The sequence below is a fragment of the Notolepis coatsorum genome (genome assembly GCF_963971535.1).
Source record: "Notolepis coatsorum genome assembly, chromosome: 18".
Classification (NCBI taxonomy): Eukaryota; Metazoa; Chordata; class Actinopteri; order Aulopiformes; family Paralepididae; genus Notolepis; species Notolepis coatsorum.
This window is the reverse complement of record NC_140182.1, coordinates 19,046,109-19,070,456: the sequence shown is the minus strand read 5'-3', so window position 1 is coordinate 19,070,456 and position 24,348 is coordinate 19,046,109. Positions and strand designations below refer to the sequence as shown.

General features: G+C 45.3%; 1 protein-coding gene across 4 annotated transcripts in view; it reads left to right on the top strand.

The window, feature by feature from the left end:
* LOC311244676 (complement C1q-like protein 2) overlaps window positions 1-12,806 on the top strand; it is a 41,037-nt gene extending 28,231 nt beyond the window's left edge. For all 4 annotated transcript variants that reach the window (XM_084334312.1, XM_084334310.1, XM_084334311.1 and 1 more), the window contains one exon: window positions 11,891-12,806. In XM_084334312.1, coding sequence (XP_084190438.1) covers window positions 11,891-12,174 — 284 coding nt within the window. In that variant the 3' untranslated portion in view covers window positions 12,175-12,806. The remainder of the gene's footprint in view (window positions 1-11,890) is intronic.
* Window positions 12,807-24,348: the final 11,542 nt, after the last annotated feature.

Below are 24,348 nucleotides of genomic sequence, written 5' to 3'. Positions count from 1 at the left end.
GAGAATCAAAAGAGCTACTACTCAATGTAGGAAACAAGATGGGGGCCTCGCAATCCCTGATTTTAAGCTTTATTTCTGGTCCTTTTCACTGAGACCTCTGATGTGCTGGCTAGACCCTGTAGATGCTGTATCTTGGCGCTCCTTAGAAGCGGCGGCGGTCTCACCGCTAAGATTGCAGGATGTGGTGTACTCCACTGTCCCTATTTCAAAATGCCGACTGAGGTATGGACCGATCATAACTCACGTGATCCAGACGTGGCGTAATGTACAGAAGTCGTGTGGGGTTAAATGCCCATGGCACCTGGACTCTCCAATTTTTAATAACCAGCAATTACTTATTGGGCACAAGCCGATTAATATTCCTCAATGGCAAAGGAGGGGAGTTCATACATATTTATGATAAGAACGGCCTCCGTGCGTTTCAGGACTTAAGAGAATTTTATGATCTTCCCGGCGAGTCCTTCTTTCTTTACCTTCAACTAAGGTCAGCGCTGAGGGCGCATGGCGTGCCGTGGGCTCAAGCTCTGCAACCACACCCCTTTCTCAGGCTCATAGTGGACAGGACGACCTCCAGAGGGTTTGTCTCAGACTTTTATACGCTATTAATTCAATCCACGTATAAAAATGTATCATTGGATACAATCTGGCATGTGGATATCCCGGAGTTGGACCCCGAGTTTGATTGGGATGATGTTTGGGCAAATGTGGCATTGTCTTCCCGCAACCCCAATCACCAACAGATTAATTTTAATTATATTCATAGGACCTATCTTACACCTAGGAAGTTATTTGCTATGGGACTGATAGCCGACTCTCGGTGCACTTTGTGCTCTCAAAAGGCCACTGGCACTTATATGCATATGTATTGGTGTAACTGAGGGGTACAATTCCCTGACTGTATTAATAAGTATGGTATCATTAAACCACTACTGTCTTATGTACATTACTACTGGCCATACAGTACACAGGTATCTTATGATGAACACTTCCCACAATGACTCGGTTCCACACAAAACTGGGTTTAAGTATTTATTAGCAGTAATGATAGTACATAATATACTTTACTTTGGATGCGCTTATAAGGCAAAGGAATGTGCGTAGGCAAATCAATAACGTATGTCCATTCTCATATTACGCAGGAGATAATAATACAACCTGAATCTTCAAGTTTCAAGTTTCTTTAATAGTTGTCATACAGAAGTACAGAATACTTGTATACAAAATGCTTCTTACTGTTGCGCTCCAGAGACTGTGCAAGACAAGATAAGTATGAAATAAAATAACATAGTAAAATTAGAAGTAAAAATGAGGTCAGTGTTCAGTTTAGACATATGTACAATGTTCGATGCAGAATAGACGTAGTTACCATACAATATACAATACTGTGCAGTGTACTAATATACAATACTATATAGTGCAAGGCAGAAATGGAGAAATGAGACGAGGTGCAATTTAGGTACAATTCACAGTAGGTGTACGAGTTGTAGTGCAAATCCTTTATCAATAAATATAAAGTGTAAGTGTGTTTGTGTGATCTAAAGTGTGGAGAGTGGGTGCTGCAGTGTGTTGTTTGTTTGAGTGAGTGTGTGCGTGTGGGTGTGTGTGCTGTGTGCATTTGATGGTTGTTGCATAGTGATTATTGTTCGTTTAGCGATTATTGTTCATGGTACTCTGGTAGGATAGCGGGAGATACTGGTAGGGTCCCTCCGGTTGTAAGCCAGCAAGGGGAGAGGATTTGTCGGTAGTAGAGTCTGGGTCAACGATGATAAAGAGACTCCAAGTACAGGAGACGGTGCAATAATCTCTTGATCCGCAGACGAATACAGTTGTTCTCCGTAGCATGCAGCTCCGCATGGAAGAAAACTAGCCGGCCTCAGGCTTCTGAGAGGCGGGCTCGACGTGGCTCCTCACAGGGTAAATCCCACACAACTGTGGGTGTAGGCGATTCTCCGCTCCATCAATTACAGGACCAAAAGCAAATATAATCCAGCCGAAAAGGGCTATGCATTCGTCGGGTAGGTTATCCAGTGTACATGATCCACACGGTCCTCGTCTAGGGCTCCTCGGGTGAAAGCGCCAGGGTAAGCAGCCCAGCCTGGATAAGCACACTAGCTGGTACGAGGAAACGTTGGTGATGCTGGTCACTGTAGAACGGTCGCCGCACGACACACTATACATAAATAGACTATTACTGACTTAATAGAATAGGTCGAACTCGACGGTACAGCGTTAAACTCTGATACTTCAGTTATTAATTCGCACGCGGTCTCAATGCTCTACTTGGGGCCAAACAGGCCATACTTCACCACACGTTGTATCGTGGGTGAGGCTTCAACTTATTGGGTAACTCACTTAAGACTAAGTGCTTCTGTATTCACCTGCGCCGTATTTATACGTTAGGTGAACAAACTAGTACCAGCTTTATTCCTGTCTCATATCCTTGCGCAGAACCGTTCATGTCCAGGCAAGTCTTTGGCGGTGACTTTGAACCAGACCTTGGAGGTATGGCAATGGCGCCCAAGGGACCGCTGTCCAATAGGAGAACGAAATATTATGGTCTGTACTAGGTTAAAGGGATATTCCGTGTATATGTACAAGGAATACACAAGGGATATCAAACGATATACAAATATTATGCAATATATATCAATCAATAAATATATATATTCGGTTTAATCTGATCCTTCGTAACAGCCGCCTCCTAATTAGTCCCACCTAATTAGATAAGCAGAGACAGATTAACCGCACTGTCCACTACTAAATGTCTGTTGTGAGGGTAGGGCAGTTCACAAAGTCAGGGGGTCATGGTCGTCATCAATAGTGTCGGGGAGCCTTGGCAACTCTATTAGCCTTGCCACGGGCCGGGTGTATGTCCGCCCTTGGCACCAGTGATCACTTTGCTTACGCGGCCGGCCGGCCACATAGCTCGGGGTAGTGACTGGTCGATAATCATGACGACTGTTCCTTCTGTCAAATTGTCTCTTTCTTTCACCCATTTCTGGCGGGTCTGTAGAGACGGCAGATAGTGGAGTAGGAAGCTGTTCCAAAACTTGTCAGCCAATACTTGACTGTACCTCCACATTCTTCTGCCGTTCGCTTCTTCAGGCCTGTACACTGTCTGTGGTAGCGCGGGGTCCAGCCGCACCATCAAGAGAGTGTTGGGGTTGACTGGGTCGACATCTGCTACATCACTTGAGACGTAACCGAGGGGCTTTGAGTTCAATACTCCCTCGATCTCCGTGAGGACTGTCGTTAGGACTTCCTTCGCCACGGTCTGGGCCCCAAGCACGGCGTACAGGGCTGTCTTTATTGAACGTACTTCTCGTTCCCAAGTTCCACCGAAGTGAGGTGCATTCGGGGGATTAAACTGGAAATCAATCTGGTATGGAGCGAGGTGGGTCTTAAGTTCTGGGCCCATAGCTTGGAAGCTCTCTCTCAGCTCTCTTTCTCCGCCTTTGAAGTTTGTCCCGTGATCAGACAATAATATAGACGGTTTCCCTTTCCGCGATGTGAATCTCCGGAAGGCCATAAGGAATGAGTCTGTGCTCATGGTTGGAAGGAGTTCTATGTGTATCGCTCGGGTGGTCATGCATTTGAATACAATACCCCACCGCTTCTCAGTCCCTCTTCCTTTCTTTACATACAGCGGGCCGAAACAGTCCATACCGGTGGAGTGAAAGGGCTTGTCGCCGAGTCGGAGGCGACAGGGGGGTAGGTCAGCCATCCGGGGTATACTGGGCTGTGCTCGCCATTTACGACAGTCTATACAAGTCCGCTGGAAACGTCGTACTGCTTCTCTTCCTTGCAGTATCCAATAACGACGTCTGATCTCCGCGAAGACTCTCTCTGCCCCGGCGTGGTGCACGTCCTCGTCGTATTTCTTTATGATAAGCTCTGTGACCTTGTGTCGGCTGTTTAAGACTATCGGGTACTTGACGTCATCCGGTAAGTCTGGGGCTCTCCTCAGACGACCACCCACTCTGATGAGATTATGGGCGTCGCTCTCAGGGGCCAAGTGGAGCAATCTGCTGTCTGACGGGACTGGCTTTGATCCCTGTAGACAGTCTAGCTCGTCGGGGAACGAGTCTCTCTGGGCTCGCTGTAGCAGAAGGAGTTCTGCTTCTTCGTAGTTAGCTGCAGTAATGTCAGTAGTGGGCTGAACCTCTGGGTGGTGCCACAGGAATGTCTTTAGCTGCGCACTCTCAAGGGTGAGGCAGTCGTCTATGTTGGGGTCTGTGGGGACGAGTGTGTGTGTTAACCCACAGAACATAGATTTCTTGTTCTCTGCCTCCTCTTCACTCGCCTCCCGTGGGGTGGGTGTAGGCCACTCTTCTTCCGGGAGCTTGAGGAACTCGGGCCCGTCACTATATAGATTATGACGGGTGAGGTCATCCAGGGACATTCCCCGGGTGATGACGTCAGCTGGGTTGTGTTTTGTGTCCACATACCTCCAGCTTGCTGCTTCTGTTAAATCTTGGATCTCTGTGATTCTGACTCCCACGAAGACCTTGTATCTGCACGAATCAGACTGGATCCATGTGAGTACGGTCGTGGAGTCTGACCACAAGATTGTTCTTTGCACCGGAATGGTGAGTTCACGTTGGATTAACGTGGCGAGTTGCGCTCCTGCTAGGGCTGCGCAGAGCTCTAGACGCGGGATAGATTGTTGCTTGCGGGGGGCTATTCTTGAGCGAGCCAGGATGAAGGCAGTATGTATTTCTCCTCCCTCCTCTCGGGCACGCAAGTAGGCCACCGAACCGTAGGCTACTTCGGAGGCGTCGCTGAAGACGTGCAGGTCCATCTGGCACGTCTCCGGCCTCACTGTGGGTGGGAAGTAGCTGCGGCGCATGTTGACACCTGGGAGTGAGCCGAGTTCTGTCTCCCACTCTCTCCATGTGGAGGCAAGGTGTTCGGGTATGGGGTCGTCCCAGCCCTGGTCCTTGTCCCATAACGCTCTTACAATCATCTTTGCCCTGGTGGTGTAAGGTAGAATACATCCCAACGGGTCATATTGTCTGGCGAGTGTTCTGTATACACTCCGTCTTGTGGTCGGTAGTGCAGTCGACCTTCCCTGCTCCTTGGTCAGGGGTGTGTGTTTATAATGGAGCGAGTCTGTTTTGAAGCGCCAGACTAGTCCTAATGTCATTTCTTGGGCTTCTCCTGGGATGGTCGCCATCCAGGTCTCGCTGCTTGCTGCCTTGTCCTCTGGGGAGAGGCTGCGCAATACTTGAGGGTCGCTGCTGGCCCACTGCCGGAGATCAAAGCCGCCTTTGATCAGGGAGGCGCGGAGCTTGAGTAGGAGGGCCTCGGCTTCTTCTGGCGTCGAGACGCTTTGCAGACAGTTGTCCACGTAGAAACTATTTCCTACACTTTGTCGGACCTCTTCATCAGCTGCTGGGTCCTCTGCGACGTGTTTTTGCAGTGCAAACGTAGCACAGCATGGGCTGCATGTGGTTCCGAAAGGGAGGACTTCCCATTGATAGATGGATGGTTGCTCGTCCCCGATCCTCTCTTTCCATAAGAACCGCAGCAGGGGCTTGTCCTCCTCCACTAGTCGCACCTGCAGGAACATCCCTTTGATGTCGCCGCTGATGGCCACCTTGTCTTGGCGGAAACGTAGTAACACGCCTAGTAGAGAGGGGCCGAGTGTTGGGCCGGGCAAGAGCTCTTTATTCAGATTTTGTGATCCGATCTGGTAGCTGCAGTTGAACACAATACGATCCTTGCCGTTGTGGTGGACTTTGTGGTGCGGCACGTACCATGATTCGGTCGTCTGATCGGACTCTTTAATGTCAATTTTCTTTATGTGTCCCGCTGTGATTAGCTTGTCAATCTCAGCGCGGTACACAGTCGCTTGAGCGGGGTCTCTGGCTAGGCGCCGCTCTGTGTTCAATAGATACCGCTCCGTCGCTTCTTTTGGGGCGTGGAAGGTAGGCATACCCTCTCGCCTCAGGAGTGGAGTTGCGTATCTCATCACTCCGTTGACTTTGACTCTCTTTGTCCCCCGCTCGAGGAGGGCTATAGCATAAATGTCTTCCTTGGAACGAATGTCTTTCTTTTCGTTCTTAAAGGGCATTGTCTCTAGTGTCCATAGCCTCTCGACATGCTGTAGGAGGGTGGTGTCTTCTTCTGTCACTCTGGAGTGGAGGCAGCTAGTGGCTGCTGTTCGGTTAGGAGACCTAGCGAGGGGGCCTTGTAGTGTCCATCCTAGGCGGGTCTCGACTGCTGCAGGACAGCCTCTGGGCCCAGTGTGGACCCGGTCCATCGGGACGATGAGGTGTGCATGGTCGGATCCTATCAGCAGGGTCGGGGTGGCACCGTCTATGAGCGGTATAGGTAGTTGACGCAGGTGCACATATTTATCCATCAGCTTGGCGATGGGGTAGGTGTACTGCGACAGGCCTATGTCTTGGCTGGTGAAAGCGTTAGTGATCCTATACCGTCTCTCTGGCTGCCCGCTTGCTGCGATAGTGAAGGAGACATTCTCGCCCTTTATCGTCTTTAGGTCTCTTCTTATTGTCCGAATCGTCATCGTTTCTTCACTCCCCCGCAGCCCCAGCTGGGCCGCAGCGGACGCGAGGAGAAGGGTCTTCTCTGACCCGTCGTCAAGGACGGCGTAGGTGTCCATGACCTTGTCTTGGTAACTCAGTGTTACGCGGACCACTTTCAAGAGCACCCGGGCGCCCCCGCTGCTGGCGGGGTCAATGTACATAACACTTGCCTTTGTGCTGCTTGAGGGTGCAGGCTTTCTTCTGTTACTGTCATGTAGGACGTCCAAGTGGGCTCCGTCACACCGACTACACCTCTTCTTTAAGCGGCACTCGGCTGCCATGTGACTGCGCGCACATCGGTAACAGCGTCGGTTGGACTTTATCCATTGACTCACCTCGTCGGTGGTCATCTTCTTGAACGTGTCACAGTGTGACAGCCAGTGTTCCTTTTCGCAGTACGGGCACACCATCTTCCACTTCTCTTTCATCGAGGGGGTACTGTGGTTCTTGTTGCTCGGTACTGATTCTGCTTGGTGCATGACGGTCACCAGTCTGCGGCCATCGTTTGCTCTCCTAGGTCCCTCTCTGGAGCTTGGTGTGCTCCGCACGAACGTATCCAACCGTAGGCTGCTGACTTCTCTCGCCAGGAAGTCGGCTAGGTCTAGGAGGGATGGCTCGGGACCGTTAGGATCACGGTGGTCTCTTTGCCGCCTGAAGCGCTCTTGTCGGGCGGGCGGAAGCTTCTCTAAAATCCTCTCGACATTAGAGTTTGCGTGTAGTTCGTACATACCCTTTTCCTTTTGCGCCCCCAGCATCCCTACCAGGGATTGCACCTTGATAGACAGGTCATCTAGTGAGCGATTGTCTGTGGCTGGGGGTAGACGGTCAATATTCCTTATCTCTTGTATTACGTAGTCCCATATGCGTCCATATCGTTGGTCGAGTGCTGCTAGAGCCGCGGTGTATGGGGTAGTAGAGGTGGAATATGCCAGCGCTATATTGTGCGCTCGGGGCACCTTGAGGTGCTTGAGTAGGATAGCATACTTGTACGGTTCATCAGTTACATCGGACATCATTGTCTCTAAGCACATTCGTAGCTCCGTGTACTGTGCTCTGTTCTCGTGTGTGAAGTCCGGGAACGTCGGTGTGCCAAGGTACGATGCCATGGATGGCTGGCACATCGGTGAGCGTTGGAGGAGAGGCCTCCTAGGCGAGTCTCCTCTTACGTATCGTGGTGGGCTGGTACCTGCCGTGTACCCAGGTGCTGTTCCTCGGGGCTGGTCGTGCGTCAAGCTCACCCGTGAATTGAGTCGGGGGTCTGTAGCGCAGAGCCGCGGGGGTAAAGTCTGGGCTGTACTGGACCTCCTGGTCCTGTGGAGTACGGTGATGCTGTTGGGCTTGACTCTCCTCCTCTCCCTCTTCTTCTTCCCCTGGCAGGTCATCTAGATCCTGTAGTCGTCTATTTAGCCTCTCCGCGGTATAGGCCGGTTCTTCCCTGTGGCTGGGTCTCGCTTGGACCGGTCGGGGAAGGGGTTCGGAGAGGGGTATAGGCTCTCTCTGGTCGCCGGGCTCAGGGTCGCTTGATCGGGTAGGGGAGGGTGCCCTTGACCCTTGTCTTGACGATGCCCTGGAGCCCCGTGCGGAGGGAGGGGGGGTTACCCTGGCAATCAGCTGCTCCATCATCCGCGCTTGTAATCGGTCGCGCTCGGCTTCGCGCTTGGTGAGAGCGAGGTCGCGCTCTGCTTTGCGTTGGGCACCGGCGGCGGCGCGCTGGGCTTCGGCGCGGTCTCTTACCATATTCTCTTCCGTCTGGAGGCGTCTAATCTCTAGGCGTATGCGGTCTTCGTCACTCCGTTGCTGCGCTTGAAGGCGTTCTCTTTCCATGGTAGAATGTTCGCGCTCGCTAAGCGTCTGTGCTTGGAGTCGATCGCGCTCGGTTGAGGCTGCCAGGCTGGCGATAAAGGCCTGAGCCAGCATCTTGTCCCCCTCGCTGGGGGAAGACGCCGGTTGAGGTGATCTGCTCCTGGTAGTACTCGTTGGAGATCCGTTCTCCTGTGGCGTATCGAGGAGATCCATCTCCGGGGTGCGCGTCCCTTCTTGTAGTAGGTCGGGTTCCATCCCTGGAGAGCTTTCTTTATCCTGGAGCTCTCCGGGGACTACTTCTTCGGTCTTGGCGGGGGGTAAAGTCATGTCAGGTCCCTCCTGGTCCCCACCGTGAGCTTGGTCAGTTACGTTAGAACCCACTAGGGTCTCTACTGGCGGGGTAGCCTGGTCGGTAGGGTCGGACATAATTTTACTATCTACTTTTTCCGCGTTTAACGTCTGTAGAAGGCTAGGTAGTATACTGGCAACGTAATCCTCTAAGTACTGAGGTGTCTGCCGTCTACGCTGCGGGCGATCTACTTTAGGAGAACCGTTTTGTGGAGTGTTCATCATTGGCCATGTTAATATTAATACTACTATATTAATATTACGCTAGTTACCCTCCGGCTCGAAGGACCAATTGTAACTGAGGGGTACAATTCCCTGACTGTATTAATAAGTATGGTATCATTAAACCACTACTGTCTTATGTACATTACTACTGGCCATACAGTACACAGGTATCTTATGATGAACACTTCCCACAATGACTCGGTTCCACACAAAACTGGGTTTAAGTATTTATTAGCAGTAATGATAGTACATAATATACTTTACTTTGGATGCGCTTATAAGGCAAAGGAATGTGCGTAGGCAAATCAATAACGTATGTCCATTCTCATATTACGCAGGAGATAATAATACAACCTGAATCTTAGGAATTATATCTATGGTACTCTGGTAGGATAGCGGGAGATACTGGTAGGGTCCCTCCGGTTGTAAGCCAGCAAGGGGAGAGGATTTGTCGGTAGTAGAGTCTGGGTCAACGATGATAAAGAGACTCCAAGTACAGGAGACGGTGCAATAATCTCTTGATCCGCAGACGAATACAGCTGTTCTCCGTAGCATGCAGCTCCGCATGGAAGAAAACTAGCCGGCCTCAGGCTTCTGAGAGGCGGGCTCGACGTGGCTCCTCACAGGGTAAATCCCACACAACTGTGGGTGTAGGCGATTCTCCGCTCCATCAATTACAGGACCAAAAGCAAATATAATCCAGCCGAAAAGGGCTATGCATTCGTCGGGTAGGTTATCCAGTGTACATGATCCACACGGTCCTCGTCTAGGGCTCCTCGGGTGAAAGCGCCAGGGTAAGCAGCCCAGCCTGGATAAGCACACTAGCTGGTACGAGGAAACGTTGGTGATGCTGGTCACTGTAGAACGGTCGCCGCACGACACACTATACATAAATAGACTATTACTGACTTAATAGAATAGGTCGAACTCGACGGTACAGCGTTAAACTCTGATACTTCAGTTATTAATTCGCACGCGGTCTCAATGCTCTACTTGGGGCCAAACAGGCCATACTTCACCACACGTTGTATCGTGGGTGAGGCTTCAACTTATTGGGTAACTCACTTAAGACTAAGTGCTTCTGTATTCACCTGCGCCGTATTTATACGTTAGGTGAACAAACTAGTACCAGCTTTATTCCTGTCTCATATCCTTGCGCAGAACCGTTCATGTCCAGGCAAGTCTTTGGCGGTGACTTTGAACCAGACCTTGGAGGTATGGCAATGGCGCCCAAGGGACCGCTGTCCAATAGGAGAACGAAATATTATGGTCTGTACTAGGTTAAAGGGATATTCCGTGTATATGTACAAGGAATACACAAGGGATATCAAACGATATACAAATATTATGCAATATATATCAATCAATAAATATATATATTCGGTTTAATCTGATCCTTCGTAACAATTGGGATTGCCCACCAGTGGCCCACTTCTGGAGGTCAATAGCGGACAAACTTTCTGATCTGTGTGGCTTAACTATCCCATTCACAGCTGTTACGCTACTCCTGAACGATATAACGACACTACCCGCGTCCGTACAACTGAAAAGGGTTGTCCTAGCGGGCGTCACAGCAGCGAAGAAGCTAATAGCAATGAGATGGAAGGAGCCTGAGAAGCTCACAGTGATTAACTGGTCCCTAACATTGTTGGATGTGATTTATCTTGAGATATCCACGGCGCGGGTGATTGGGGTAGGACAGGCTGGCATTGACCTGTGGTTCGCAGCAGCTGAGAAGGTAAGGACCGCCGTGTGCGGCTGAGCGGGGTTGGGGTGCTTGATCGGGGGGGTCCGGCGGTCTCATGGGAGGGGGTGGAGGAAATGTCTTGTCTGTCTTGTTTTTTGTCTTGTCCTTCTTAACTTTGACTGGGGGGATTTTAGGGGGGGGTTGATATTTAGCTATTCTGCGCTATTTGTCAATTCACATGCCATCTCCCCAAGGGACTAATATTGGCAGACTGATTGACCTGTCAACCAACTTGGAGGAAAATCCTCTTTCTTCTTACACTTTACCTTCTGCGAGTTTAGCAGTCTTGACAACATGTGTAAGGGACCTAGGCTATCTACAGTAAACCTGCGGCAACACTCTCGTAAACAGTCTTTTCAGTCACTCCACTTTGTAAAGGTGGTGAAAGGTTGGCATGTTTGAAGACATTTTTGTTATTGAAGTTGCCATCTATATTTGAAAGGTTGAACGCTGTTTCTTTTTCTTTTTTGTCTTTATAATTTGTTATTCTGTATTATTATTGTTTGTTATTTTCCTGTGGAGTTATGTGTTTTGTTACTGTGGTTATTGTGTTGTCTTGTTTCATGTAATTAATAATAAAAAAAATTTGATCAAATCTGTTTCTTTCCACACATTGCTTATTGTTTCTGATTAACACGACAACTCTTAAAGGATCAATAGGCGACCACTGATTTTTGGCAACATGTTAGATTTCTTATTTTATCTCGACAGTAATGGATAGTACTAAAAAAATAAGACGTTTGAGACCAAAATGAGAAAGATCTGTCATTCTGGTAAGGGGTAGGAGCTAAAACAACAAGATCCAATCAAATGAACGACCAAGTCAAACGATTGGAATGAGCGAGCTGTCTATCAAGACCTTGAGTGACAGGCGTGCTTGTTGTGCGTGTGACACAGAGGCCTGCTGCTGCTGACACACGGCTGCCTGCTGTAGCTACCTAGCGGGGGGCGTGGCTTTGGAGGCGTCCTGATGCGTCGTTCTGATCGGGAAGAAGGGCGTTGTCGAATTCAGTTTAAGGATTTACAAATATTCTGCCAAAAATCAACAGGCACCTATTGCTCCTTTAATTTACTATAAATTACTTTTAGTTTATCATGCACCGTGATAATGGAAGTATGGGTCCAGTAATGTTAAGGGCTATCGTAAATAACAATTCATATTTATCTGTTAGTTGGATTAGAGGAGTGGACACTGATGATCTTGTTTCTCTAACAGGCTTCTTCACGGCTCCAGTGAAGGGTGTCTACCTGTTCAATCTCTTCATCTATGGTCTGGGAGGAGCAGATGGAACAGGGGCTAAACTGGTTAAAAATGGTCAACATGTTGTCGCTGCATATGCAAAACAACCTACCGGTCATGTTAGCTCTTCGAATGGAGCCTCACTTCTACTAGAGGCAGGGGATGAGGTGTCTGTGCAGCTCTGGGCAAATACATGGATCCATGACAGTAGTTCTAATCACTTCACTACCTTCAGTGGCCATCTGTTGTTCACAGTGTGACGAGGAAAATGGAACAGTACTATTATTTCTGTTACATTTGCATTTGTTCAGTGTCCTGCAACATGTTATATGTACATTACAGATAATTTCATGAACATCCTTTTATACATTTGAAAAGCTCTATTAGGACATTAGGTCTGTCACTTCTTTTTATTATGTATATGGTTGGCCCAGTTATGCTTTCTACAACGCTGCTCGGTTTCAGCGTTGGCGTTTTGCGCTCTGATTGACCACCTGCGGCTTGCTCCAGCGGACACCAGAGCTCGGGTCGCGGACCGGCAACGCAGCCGCGAAGCCGGCGATGCGATTTTTTATTAGTTTGTCATGACAAACCAATTACATAATCCAACATATGTATAAAGGCACACACAACATATTCCAGTTAACGGTATATTTTTTTAATGATTCGTTACGGCGTAATCAATACTTCCATTTGTATAAATTGCGTTCGGGACCTCCATGTTTTGGGGGTATTCATCAGAAAAATCGGATCCCGGATTCGGCTCTCATCAGTCGGGCAAGAACTGCGGCTTTTCAGCCTCTCTCCTCTCTCCTGGAGCTTAAGCAGAGTTTAGATAGAGGAGCTTGTCGCGGCTCATGCGCATGCGCACGCTCTGTCAATCAAAGCGCAAAACGGCAATGCGGAAACCGAGCAGCGTTGTAGAAAGCATAGACGCGGCCCAGTCTTCCATCTGGGCTGGTGTATGTACATGTATATCATATATTTGCAGATTCTTTATCAAATACAAAATAAAGGGGATTTTTATGAAGAAATGGCTCTTTAAATAATTCTTGGCTTCTGATCAAATGTGAGCAATTATTTCCATTTCAAGTACTGATACATCTTTCTCTGTTGCTTAATAGAAGTACATTATCACGTTTGACACATCCAGATGATTTTTATTACCTCCTCCAAGGAAGTTATGTTTTCACCCACATCTGTCTGTTTGTGAACAAAATATCTTGAAAAGTAATGTTGCCATCAAATGATCTGTGTGCACATTCATGACCCCAAGGAAGAAACCTACTGGTTTAGTTCACTCCATGACTTTTCTCGAGTGCCGCCATCAGGCCAAACCTTCACTTTCCAAATGGGTGTATCTCCTGACCCGTTACTAATACAGTCACAAAGATGCTGCTCTTAAATTAATGAACATATTTGCCATAAGAACCTACAGTATGAAGTCCACCATACTGGTCGTTTATTTGATCACTTATTAAAGCTTTGTCTGATTTGCACCAAACTTGACAAATATGTTTGTCCCACTGTGACGAGGAGCCCTGTGAGGGTTTGAGTACTTTACTATACTATACTATGTTGTACTATACTATACAATTATACTATGCTATATACAATTATACTATACTATGTTATACTATACTATACTATACACTGTAAGAAAAAAAGCTGCAAGAAAACGGTAAATGTCTGGCAAATGTTTACCAAATATTTACTGTCAAATTACAGTAAAATCAAATACATTTACAGATTACAACCTTTATTTAATGGTTAATATTTTGATAAAAGGTTATTTACTGTATTTTATGGCATTTACACTTAAAGTAGAAAAACAAAAGTAACCTGTAAAATAATACAGTGAATTTCCTGTGAAAAAACATTAATTTTTTACAGTGTATGTTATACTATACTATACTATACTATACTATACTATGTTATACTATACTATACTATACAAATACAATACTAATACAAAAATGTGCTACATAGAGCCATGTGATTTTCTGCATTTTTGTTATAGAAGCATGTTCGGCTTTTCTAATAGAGAAAAATTTATCATGTATCAATCATAAATCTCATACACACGCACACACACACGCACATGCGCACGCACGCACGCACGCACACACACACACACACACACATTTGCAATATTTACTGTGTATATAGCTCAGTAGTTGTAACAGAATAATTGTATTAATTAACTATTATTCAATAGCGTTTAAATTATAATGAATTAAATAATTGTATAAAGAATTTTCCATGTCCTGTCATCTAATAATATATTCCATTACCTTTCCTATCTGTATCAAAGTAAAAATGTTGGTATTGTGTTGGTATAATAATTATGCTATCTCAACATCTCAAAACAAGCTAGTCAGACTACTACTTGACCTGACTCCTAGAACCCACCTCACCCCTGCCCACTTTGACAACCTAGGATGGCTTAGAGTAGACGACAGAGTACAGCAACTTGCAATGGGCCTGGTCTACAAGATACACTACGCGACCAAGGTACCCATGTACATGTCAAAATACTTCCCAAAGGTCAGTGAATACCACGATCACAACACCAGAGGGAGCTCCACAAATCATGTAAAACCCAGATTCGGATCAAACAAGGGACTAAACACGTTTCGCAATTATGCCACATCAATGTGGAACGCCCTGCCTAAAGCTGTAAAGGAATGTGAATCACTACCCACCTTCAAAAACACTCTCAAAAAACACCTACGTGAGACTGCAATTCGAAACTGGCCCCTACAAATGTCCTAACCTAGTTGTACAGTAAATGACCAAGTAAGGCTTTGTCAATATTCCAATGTACAGTGTAAAATGTGTGTGTGTCCCCTTCCCAACCCCCCCCCCCCCCCCCCCCCCCCACCTCCAATGTACAGCCCTCACCCAACCCACCCAACCCCACCCCACCCAACCAACCTCCTCCAATGTACAGTTTCTATGCCAAATGTATATACACTCCTTTTCTGGACACTTTTGTATCACAAACAGTACTGTATTTGCAAATCTGATATGTCATAAATGTATAGATGTAGCAGTACTGTCTATCTGTATGTCATGTATGTCATATATGTTATGATGAATTGAAAATGGGAGACCCTGATGTAAACAAGTCGAAAGTCTTTCTCTGGTCTGCATCCCCTTAACAATTGTATGTATTGAGCTGTACTGTACTGTACCCATTCTGCAATCTGTTAATAAACTTTTCAATCAATCAATCAATGTGTCACTCTAGGGCTAGGCCTCCTGCTGGGTCCATTCATTGGAATAACAAAGGAACGTCAGACTAGAAACTGGGCCTTTGTTCCAGGTGTGAATTGGTCTAGTGACATTGATCACATTGAATTCTGGGAGTGTAGTTTTTTCATCAGATAGCTGAATTCACTTGAATCCTTTCAAACTCGTCTGCTGGAATGTAGTTAGCATTTTACCAGAATGTTTGATAGGACATTGATTGAAAACTATCGGCTCAAATTTTACAATTGATGGCTTATTTTGAAGGTATGAATCTGTAATTTTATATTATGTAACAAAAGAAAAAGGGGAAATTCTGAGGAGGAGCTCTTGAGCTCAGACTCCTTTAACACACACACACAGAGCCTTTAACACACACACACAGAGCCTTTAGCGCACACACACACACACACACACACACACACACACACACACACACACACACACACACACAGAGCCTTTAACACACACACACACACACACAGCGTTTAGCACACACACACACACACAGAGCGCCTTTAGCGCACACACACACACACACAGCGTTTAGCGCACACACACACACACACAGAACCCGCTTTGTGAACTAACCCTAAATACCAAAGAGAGGAACATTTTGAAAAGGTTAGTTGCTGACGGCCAGGAAGAAGAGCCACTTCTTATTCATCACAGCGACATATTTCAGATATAATCACTGATAGCTACATTTCAACAACTGCCCCGTGTGTAGTTTATAATGTCACTGACTGGACACTAGTCCGTTTAACTCCACAAGGAAACACATTTCAGTCTGAGAGCGAGAGAGAGAGAGAGAGAGAGAGAGAGAGAGAGAGAGAGAGAGAGAGAGAGAGAGAGAGAGAGAGAGAGAGAGAGGACACAGACATACAGTGTGGGAGGCAGAGTGAGAGAGAGAGAGAGTGGGAGAGACAGAGAGGACACAGACATACAGTGTGGGAGGCAAAGAGAGGGAGAGACAGAGAGGACACAGACATACAGTGTGGGAGGCAGAGTGAGAGAGGCAGAGTGAGAGAGACAGAGAGGACACAGACATACAGTGTGGGAGGCAGAGTGAGAGAGGCAGAGTGAGAGAGAGAGAGACATACAGTGTGGGAGGCAGAGAGAGAGAGGCAGAGTGAGAGAGAGAGAGAGGACACAGACATACAGTGTGGGAGGCAGAGTGAGAGAGGCAGAGTGAGAGAGAGAGAGAGAGAGAGAGAGAGAGAGAGAGAGAGAGAGAGAGAGAGAGAGAGAGAGAGAGAGAGAGAGAGAGAGAGGACACAGACATACAGTGTGGGAGGCAGAGTGAGAGAGAGAGAGAGTGGGAGAGACAGAGAGGACACAGACATACAGTGTGGGAGGCAGAGAGAGGGAGAGACAGAGAGGACACAGACATACAGTGTGGGAGGCAGAGTGAGAGAGGCAGAGTGAGAGAGACAGAGAGGACACAGACATACAGTGTGGGAGGCAGAGTGAGAGAGGCAGAGTGAGAGAGAGAGAGACATACAGTGTGGGAGGCAGAGAGAGAGAGGCAGAGTGAGAGAGAGAGAGAGGACACAGACATACAGTGTGGGAGGCAGAGTGAGAGAGGCAGAGTGAGAGAGAGAGAGAGAGAGAGACATACAGTGTGGGAGGCAGAGAGAGAGAGGCAGAGTGAGAGAGAGAGAGAGAGAGAGAGAGAGAGAGACATACAGTGTGGGAGGCAGAGAGAGAGAGAGGGAGAGACAGAGAGGAGACAGACATACAGTGTGGGAGGCAGAGTGAGAGAGGCAGAGTGAGAGAGAGAGACATACAGTGTGGGAGGCAGAGTGAGAGAGAGAGAGAGAGAGAGATAGAGAGAGAGAGGACACAGACATACAGTGTGGGAGGCAGAGTGAGAGAGAAAGAGAGACAGAGAGGACACAGACACATACATACAGTGTGGGAGGGAGAGTGAGAGAGAGACAGACAGAGAGCCAGATAGAGAGAGAGAGTGAGAGAGAGACAGACAGACAGACAGAGAGAGAGAGAGAGAGAGAGAGAGTCTTGCAACTCTTGCAAACCAAGACGTCACCAAATTGAGACTCTGCATGCAGAATTTTGCAAATCCATTCTCTGCACCCAACGGAAAACGCCAAATAATGCATGCAGAGCAGAACTAGGACGATACCCACTAATCATAAAAATTCAAAAAAGAGCATTCAAATTCCACAATCACCTAAAAGAAAGCGACCCAGACACACTCCACAACATAGCCCTCACCCACAGAGATACCCTCGATAGATGCCTTGCCCACTCAGCCAGATGGTTCTGGGACTCTGCTCACAAACACAAGCAGAGCCACCAGACAGAAACCACACTGGACTAAATCAAATTATAAGAAAACAAAAAGAAAACTATCTGACACATTGGAAAGAAACAACCCAAAACCAGAGCAAATTGAAATGCTATTTGGCCCTAAACAGAGAGTACACAGTGGCAGAATACCTGAGCACTGTGACTGACTCAAAACTAAGAAGATCCTTGACTAGGTACAGACTCAGCGAGCACAGCCTAGCCATCGAGAAAGGCCGCCATAGGCAGACCTGGCTCCCAAGAGAAGACAGACCCCCACTGCACACAAGATGAGGTGGAAACCGAGCTCCACTTCTTAACAACCTGCCCACTATACCAAGACATCAGAGACATATACTTCAACCTGCCCACTATACCAAGACATCAGAGACATATACTTCAACCTGCCCACTATACCAAGACATCAGAGACATATACTTCAACCTGCCCACTATACCAAGACATCAGAGACATATACTTCCCACAAATTGCAAACACCCAAAGAGACTTTGAAAACATGGACAATAACTCAAAACTCCCATACCTACTGGGAGAAATACAACAATGTGCAAACACAGCAGCAAGATTTGTGAGCTGCTGTGACAAGAAAAGGACATCCAGCGGAATGCAACCACCATAAAGACTGTACAAGAAATTCCGTCTGTAATGTACTGATTTCTTTTGTTTTCTCTGTTTGATTGTTTTGTTTTGTTTGGCTTTGGCAATGTAAACGTATGTTTCCCATGTCAATAAAGCCCATTTGAATTTAAATTGAATTGAATTGAGAGAGAGAGAGAGAGAGAGAGAGAGAGAGGACACAGACCATGAATCCTCCAATAGTGGAGGGTACTCAAATAGAGGACGGGACCCCTATAATGTCCGGGGGTTTTGATACATGCAGACAAATACAGGCCGGCTTCCAATACAAGGTCGCAAAAAATAGTTTTTAAAATTGTTCGTGCCGTGATATAGAATGAGATAAACTCTTGCCAATGCAAATTAAGTGCTGCCTCCCGCTACACTGACTACATTAACGTTTCCCTCGCGTTAGCTTTAGGGTTAGCTAACGTTGTCATAGCCAGATCTGTGGTGTCGGCTGGATGGCGTTGGCTTCGTTTGCAAACGTTAACGTTCGCTATCTATATGGCGTTGGCAGACGAGGCTGGCGTTGTCCAGTTGACACATTACCAGATCATGATGCTATGATAACGTTAGCTAAAGCTACTGCATGTTATCAATGCAACTCGATTCGACTGAGGTAGAGTCGAGAAGGTACCACACGCTAAATTGTCCCCGGACCCCGCAACCTATAGACAGTTCCAACTTCAGTGTGTGAATTACGTTAATCCACCAGTTTCACCCTGACAAAGCAAATACTCATGTGATCTGTATATGTTTATGTCTAAATAACAACAATCACAATTGGCCAGTTTGTGAAATTAAGGCCTGCCTCTTATATAAGCATCTCTCTAATAAAGGCCTGGTGCTCTTTGCAGCTGAGGTAAATACAAGACCCGTCCAATATTAGAGGATTTACGGTATATACAGTGTGGGAGGCAGAGTGAGAGAGAGAGAGAGAGGGGGGGAGAGGGAGAGAGAGAGAGACATACCGTGTGGGAGGGAGAATGAGAGAGAGAGACACACAGATATACAGTGTGGGAGGGAAAGTAAAGCGAGAGAAAGAAAGAAAGAAAGATGGAGTTAGAGAGAAGGGAACACAGTGGGAAGGAGTGAGAGAGAGAGAGAGGCAAAGGGTAGAAAGAATGGGAGAGGAGGTAGAGAGAGATTTATGGATTTTGGAAAGTGCTAAAAAATACACTCCCTGGTATATAATGAGTCAAGTTGGCGTGAGAGGAGTGACGGCCCTGGCACACCAGTCGCACGCGAAGGCAGGCGGGCGGGCAGGCGGGTGACCAGCGCTTCACTTCCGCTCCCATGTTAACGGACATAGCTGTGCCCACCGGCCGCACGCGGGCGCGCGACTCGCGGGCTGGAAGCGATCGTTTTCGCTTTGATTGGATTCAGAGGCGTGTGGCGCCACGCGCATTTTCACAGAAACACACTCAATATCTGCATTATTACCACACATACAGATGTTGTTCAACCAGCTAATGTGTCTGTATCTTTCCCAATACAGATAAACCATATTACTATACTTTTTCAGGAGTACAGTCACACTGATCATCATTCTAAAATGAATTCTAACATTCTAATTAATTATATAATAACTGGTTATACATGCAAAATGGACACTGGAACACTGGAGCTGGAAATCTTAAAAAAATATTCAAACGGGGACTGACTTCGCATATAGACTAGGCATTTACAGCTGTTCCAATCATGTAAATGTGCCCGCTCTGAAGTGGGACTCTGTGTGCCCGTGAGGAGAGAGAAGCTGGACGGTGAGGAGAGAGAAGCTGGACGGTGAGGAGAGAGAAGCTGGACGGTGTGGAGAGAGAAGCTGGACGGTGAGGAGAGAGAAGCTGGACGGTGAGGAGAGAGAAGCTGGACGGTGAGGAGAGAGAAGCTGGACGGTGAGGAGAGAGAAGCTGGACGGTGAGGAGAGAGAAGCTGGACGGTGAGGAGAGAAGCTGGACCGTGAGGAGAGAGAAGCTGGAAGCTGGACCAGTACTGAGACACTACAGCAGTGAAGCAATTTCACCCGCAACCTGCATCTATTCTGCTCTACTACTGCGTGACATCACCAACTCCTCAGTGCAGAGAGAGCGGGAGACAGAGAGACAGAGAGACAGAGAGATAGAGAGACAGAGAGAGAGATAGAGAGAGAGACAGAGAGGGAGACAGAGAGACAGAGAGACACAGAGAGGGAGACAGAGAGAGCGGGAGACAGAGAGACAGAGAGACACAGAGAGGGAGACAGAGAGAGCGGGAGACAGAGAGACAGAGAGCAGGAGACAGAGAGAGGGAGACAGAGAGACAGAGATACAGAGAGACAGAGAGACAGAGAGAGGGAGACAGAGAGACAGAGAGAGGGAGACAGAGAGACAGAGATACAGAGAGACAGAGACAGAGAGACAGAGAGACAGAGATACAGAGAGACAGAGAGAGGGAGACAGAGACAGAGATACAGAGATACAGAGAGACAGAGAGAGGGAGACAGAGAGACAGAGCAGGAGACAGAGAGACAGAGCAGGAGACAGAGAGCAGGAGACAGAGAGACAGAGAGACAGAGAGACAGAGAGAGAGAGCAGGAGACAGAGAGCAGGAGACAGAGAGACAGAGATACAGAGAGACAGAGATACAGAGAGACAGAGAGACAGAGAGAGAGAGCAGGAGACAGAGATACAGAGATACAGAGAGACAGAGAGACAGAGATACAGAGAGAGGGAGACAGAGAGAGAGAGAGCAGGAGACAGAGATACAGAGATACAGAGAGACAGAGAGACAGAGATACAGAGAGAGGGAGACAGAGAGACACAGAGAGGGAGACAGAGAGAGAGAGAGCAGGAGACAGAGAGGCCAGGCTGTGTTCACTTTGCCATCAGGGGGACATTGAGACAGAACCTCACTTCCTGCTATACTGTGAGAAATACAAGGATCTAAGAGAAGTCTTCTTTGATAAAATAAACAAAATTGACGCACAGTTTATCCATCTCCCTGATCACCAAAAGCTGCTATACATGTGTGGGGAGAAAAGTCAGTGTACAGCATTAGCTGCAAAATATGTAGACGGTTGTCACAAAATACGAGAACAAGCCCTGTAAATGTATCTGAGTGGCCACACTTGAAAAATGACTACCCGATCGAGTGACTATTTTGTAAATTAATATGTTTCTTGTTGATTGTCCTTACTGTTATTACTAATATTATGATATTTTATTGCTTAACACTTTGAATGCCGGCCAGAAATCCGGAAATGACTGTGCATTGCCAGGATTCCTGGGCGATTTTAGCATATCTCATGATCTTAGCGGAGCTATTTCTATATTTTATATTATAACTATGGGGAAATGGTTTGGCTCATTTGACGACGACAAGTTGATGTACACAATGAACGTTCGTTCACAATTACAAGTTAAAAAAAGTCAACACAGGTAAAAATCCAGGTGGATTCTTTAGAAAAGGAGTTACAGGCACTTTTATGAACGGTGCGCCGCCCGGGTGATAATAGGTACTGAACGTGTTATAAAGCAATTTAGACTGGGATGGATGGATGGATGGATGGATGGTTTGTTTGATAGATTGTTTGATAGATTGTTTTATTGGTTTGTTTGATAGATTGTTTTATTGTTTGATTGATAGATTGTTTTATTGTTTGATTGATAGATTGTTTTGTTGGTTGATTGATAGATTGTTTTATTGTTTGATTGTTTGATTGATAAATTGTTTTATTGGTTGTTTGATTGACAGATTGTTTTATTGGTTGTTTGATTGACAGATTGTTTTATTGGTTGTTTGATTGATAGATTGTTTTGTTGGTTGTTTGATTGATAGATTGTTTTGTTGGTTGTTTGATTGATAGATTGTTTTGTTGGTTGTTTGATTGATAGATTGTTTTGTTGGTTGTTTGATTGATAGATTGTTTTGTTGGTTGTTTGATTGATAGATTGTTTTGTTGGTTGTTTGATTGATAGATTGTTTTATTGGTTGTTTGATTGATAGATTGTTTTATTGGTTGTTTGATTGATAGATTGTTTTGTTGGTTGTTTGATTGATAGATTGTTTTGTTGGTTGTTTGATTGATAGATAGATTGTTTTATTGGTTGTTTGATTGATAGATTGTTTTGTTGGTTGTTTGATTGATAGATTGTTTTGTTGGTTGTTTGATTGATAGATTGTTTTGTTGGTTGTTTGATTGATAGATTGTTTTGTTGGTTGTTTGATTGATAGATTGTTTTATTGGTTGTTTGATTGATAGATTGTTTTATTGGTTGTTTGATTGATAGATTGTTTTGTTGGTTGTTTGATTGATAGATTTTTTGTTGGTTGTTTGATTGATAGATTGTTTTATTGGTTGTTTGATTGATAGATTGTTTTGTTGGTTGTTTGATTGATAGATTGTTTTGTTGGTTGTTTGATTGATAGATTGTTTTGTTGGTTGTTTGATTGATAGATTGTTTTGTTAGTTGTTTGATTGATAGATTGTTTTGTTAGTTGTTTGATTGATAGATTGTTTTATTGGTTGTTTGATTGATAGATTGTTTTGTTGGTTGTTTGATTGATAGATTGTTTTATTGGTTGTTTGATTGATAGATTGTTTTGTTGGTTGTTTGATTGATAGATTGTTTTATTGGTTGTTTGATTGATAGATTGTTTTATTGGTTGTTTGATTGATAGATTGTTTTGTTGGTTGTTTGATTGATAGATTATTTTGTTGGTTGTTTGATTGATAGATTGTTTTATTGGTTGTTTGATTGATAGATTGTTTTGTTGGTTGTTTGATTGATAGATTGTTTTATTGATTGTTTGATTGATAGATTGTTTTGTTGGTTGTTTGATTGATAGATTGTTTTATTGGTTGTTTGATTGATAGATTGTTTTGTTGGTTGTTTGATTGATAGATTGTTTTGTTGGTTGTTTGATTGATAGATTGTTTTATTGGTTGTTTTATTGATAGATTGTTTTGTTGGTTGTTTGATTGCTAGATTGTTTTATTGTTTGATTGATTGATAGATTGTTTTGTTGGTTGTTTGATTGATTTATTGTTTGATTGTTTGATTGACAGTCCGACTGACTGACTGACAAACTTGAAATGCAGTAATACTATTATATCGATCAGGTGGGAATATATTGTATTGATCAGGTTAGTAGATATTGTACCAATCAGGTATTATAGATCATGTGCATGCAATAAACTAAAAAAAAAAACATTTTGACTGTTTCTCATTCATGTACTGTGCATAATCTGCTCCTGTGTTGTAGACACTGTGTTGCTCTGTACCTACCTGTTTTCCAATTTATTCGTCCATACATTCATAAAGTAATAATAGCTTGTATTGATAATATATCAATTAGTTTCACTTGGAAATACTACTACCTTATCAACCACCATGCCTGGCGCTAACGAACAAGTAAGTAGGTCCAGAAAACATTATTATAAAATACAGAATACTTTACAATGCAGAAAACTTGAAACTTTGATGAAATGAACATTTTTATTTCAAAATATGTTCAATAAACTGGGTGACAAGTCATCAGTACCAACCATTGTTGCTGTGCATTAGACACATATGCTGGTAACATTCACAGTATAAAATTATGGTAATTTACCAAGACAATACCTTATAAAAAGTTAACACTGGCTGATGATAACCAACCATTGTTTCAGTGCATTTAGGAGTTTGCTGGTAACATTCACAGTATAGGATTATGGTAATTTACCAAGACAATACCTTATAAAAAGTGAACACTGGAGGATAATCAACCATTGTTTCAGTGCATTTAGAAGTTTGCTGGTAACATTCACAGTATAGGATTATGGTAATTTACCAAGACAATACCTTATAAAAAGTGAACACTGGAGGATAATCAACCATTGTTTCAGTGCATTTAGAAGTTTGCTGGTAACATTCACAGTATAGGATTATGGTAATTTACCAAGACAATACCTTATAAAAAGTGAACACTGGCTGATGATAACCAACCATTGTTTCAGTGCATTTAGGAGTTTGCTGGTAACATTCACAGTATAGGATTATGGTAATTTACCAAGACAATACCTTATAAAAAGTGAACACTGGAGGATAACCAACCATTGTTTCAGTGCATTTAGAAGTTTGCTGGTAACATTCACAGTACAGTCACGTCACATGAACTACAGGGCATATCTTACTTGGTCTCTCGCATCGATGACTGCATTGTCCATTGATAAATGGATGAAGCGCCAGATGATCTGTGGAACAAAAAATATC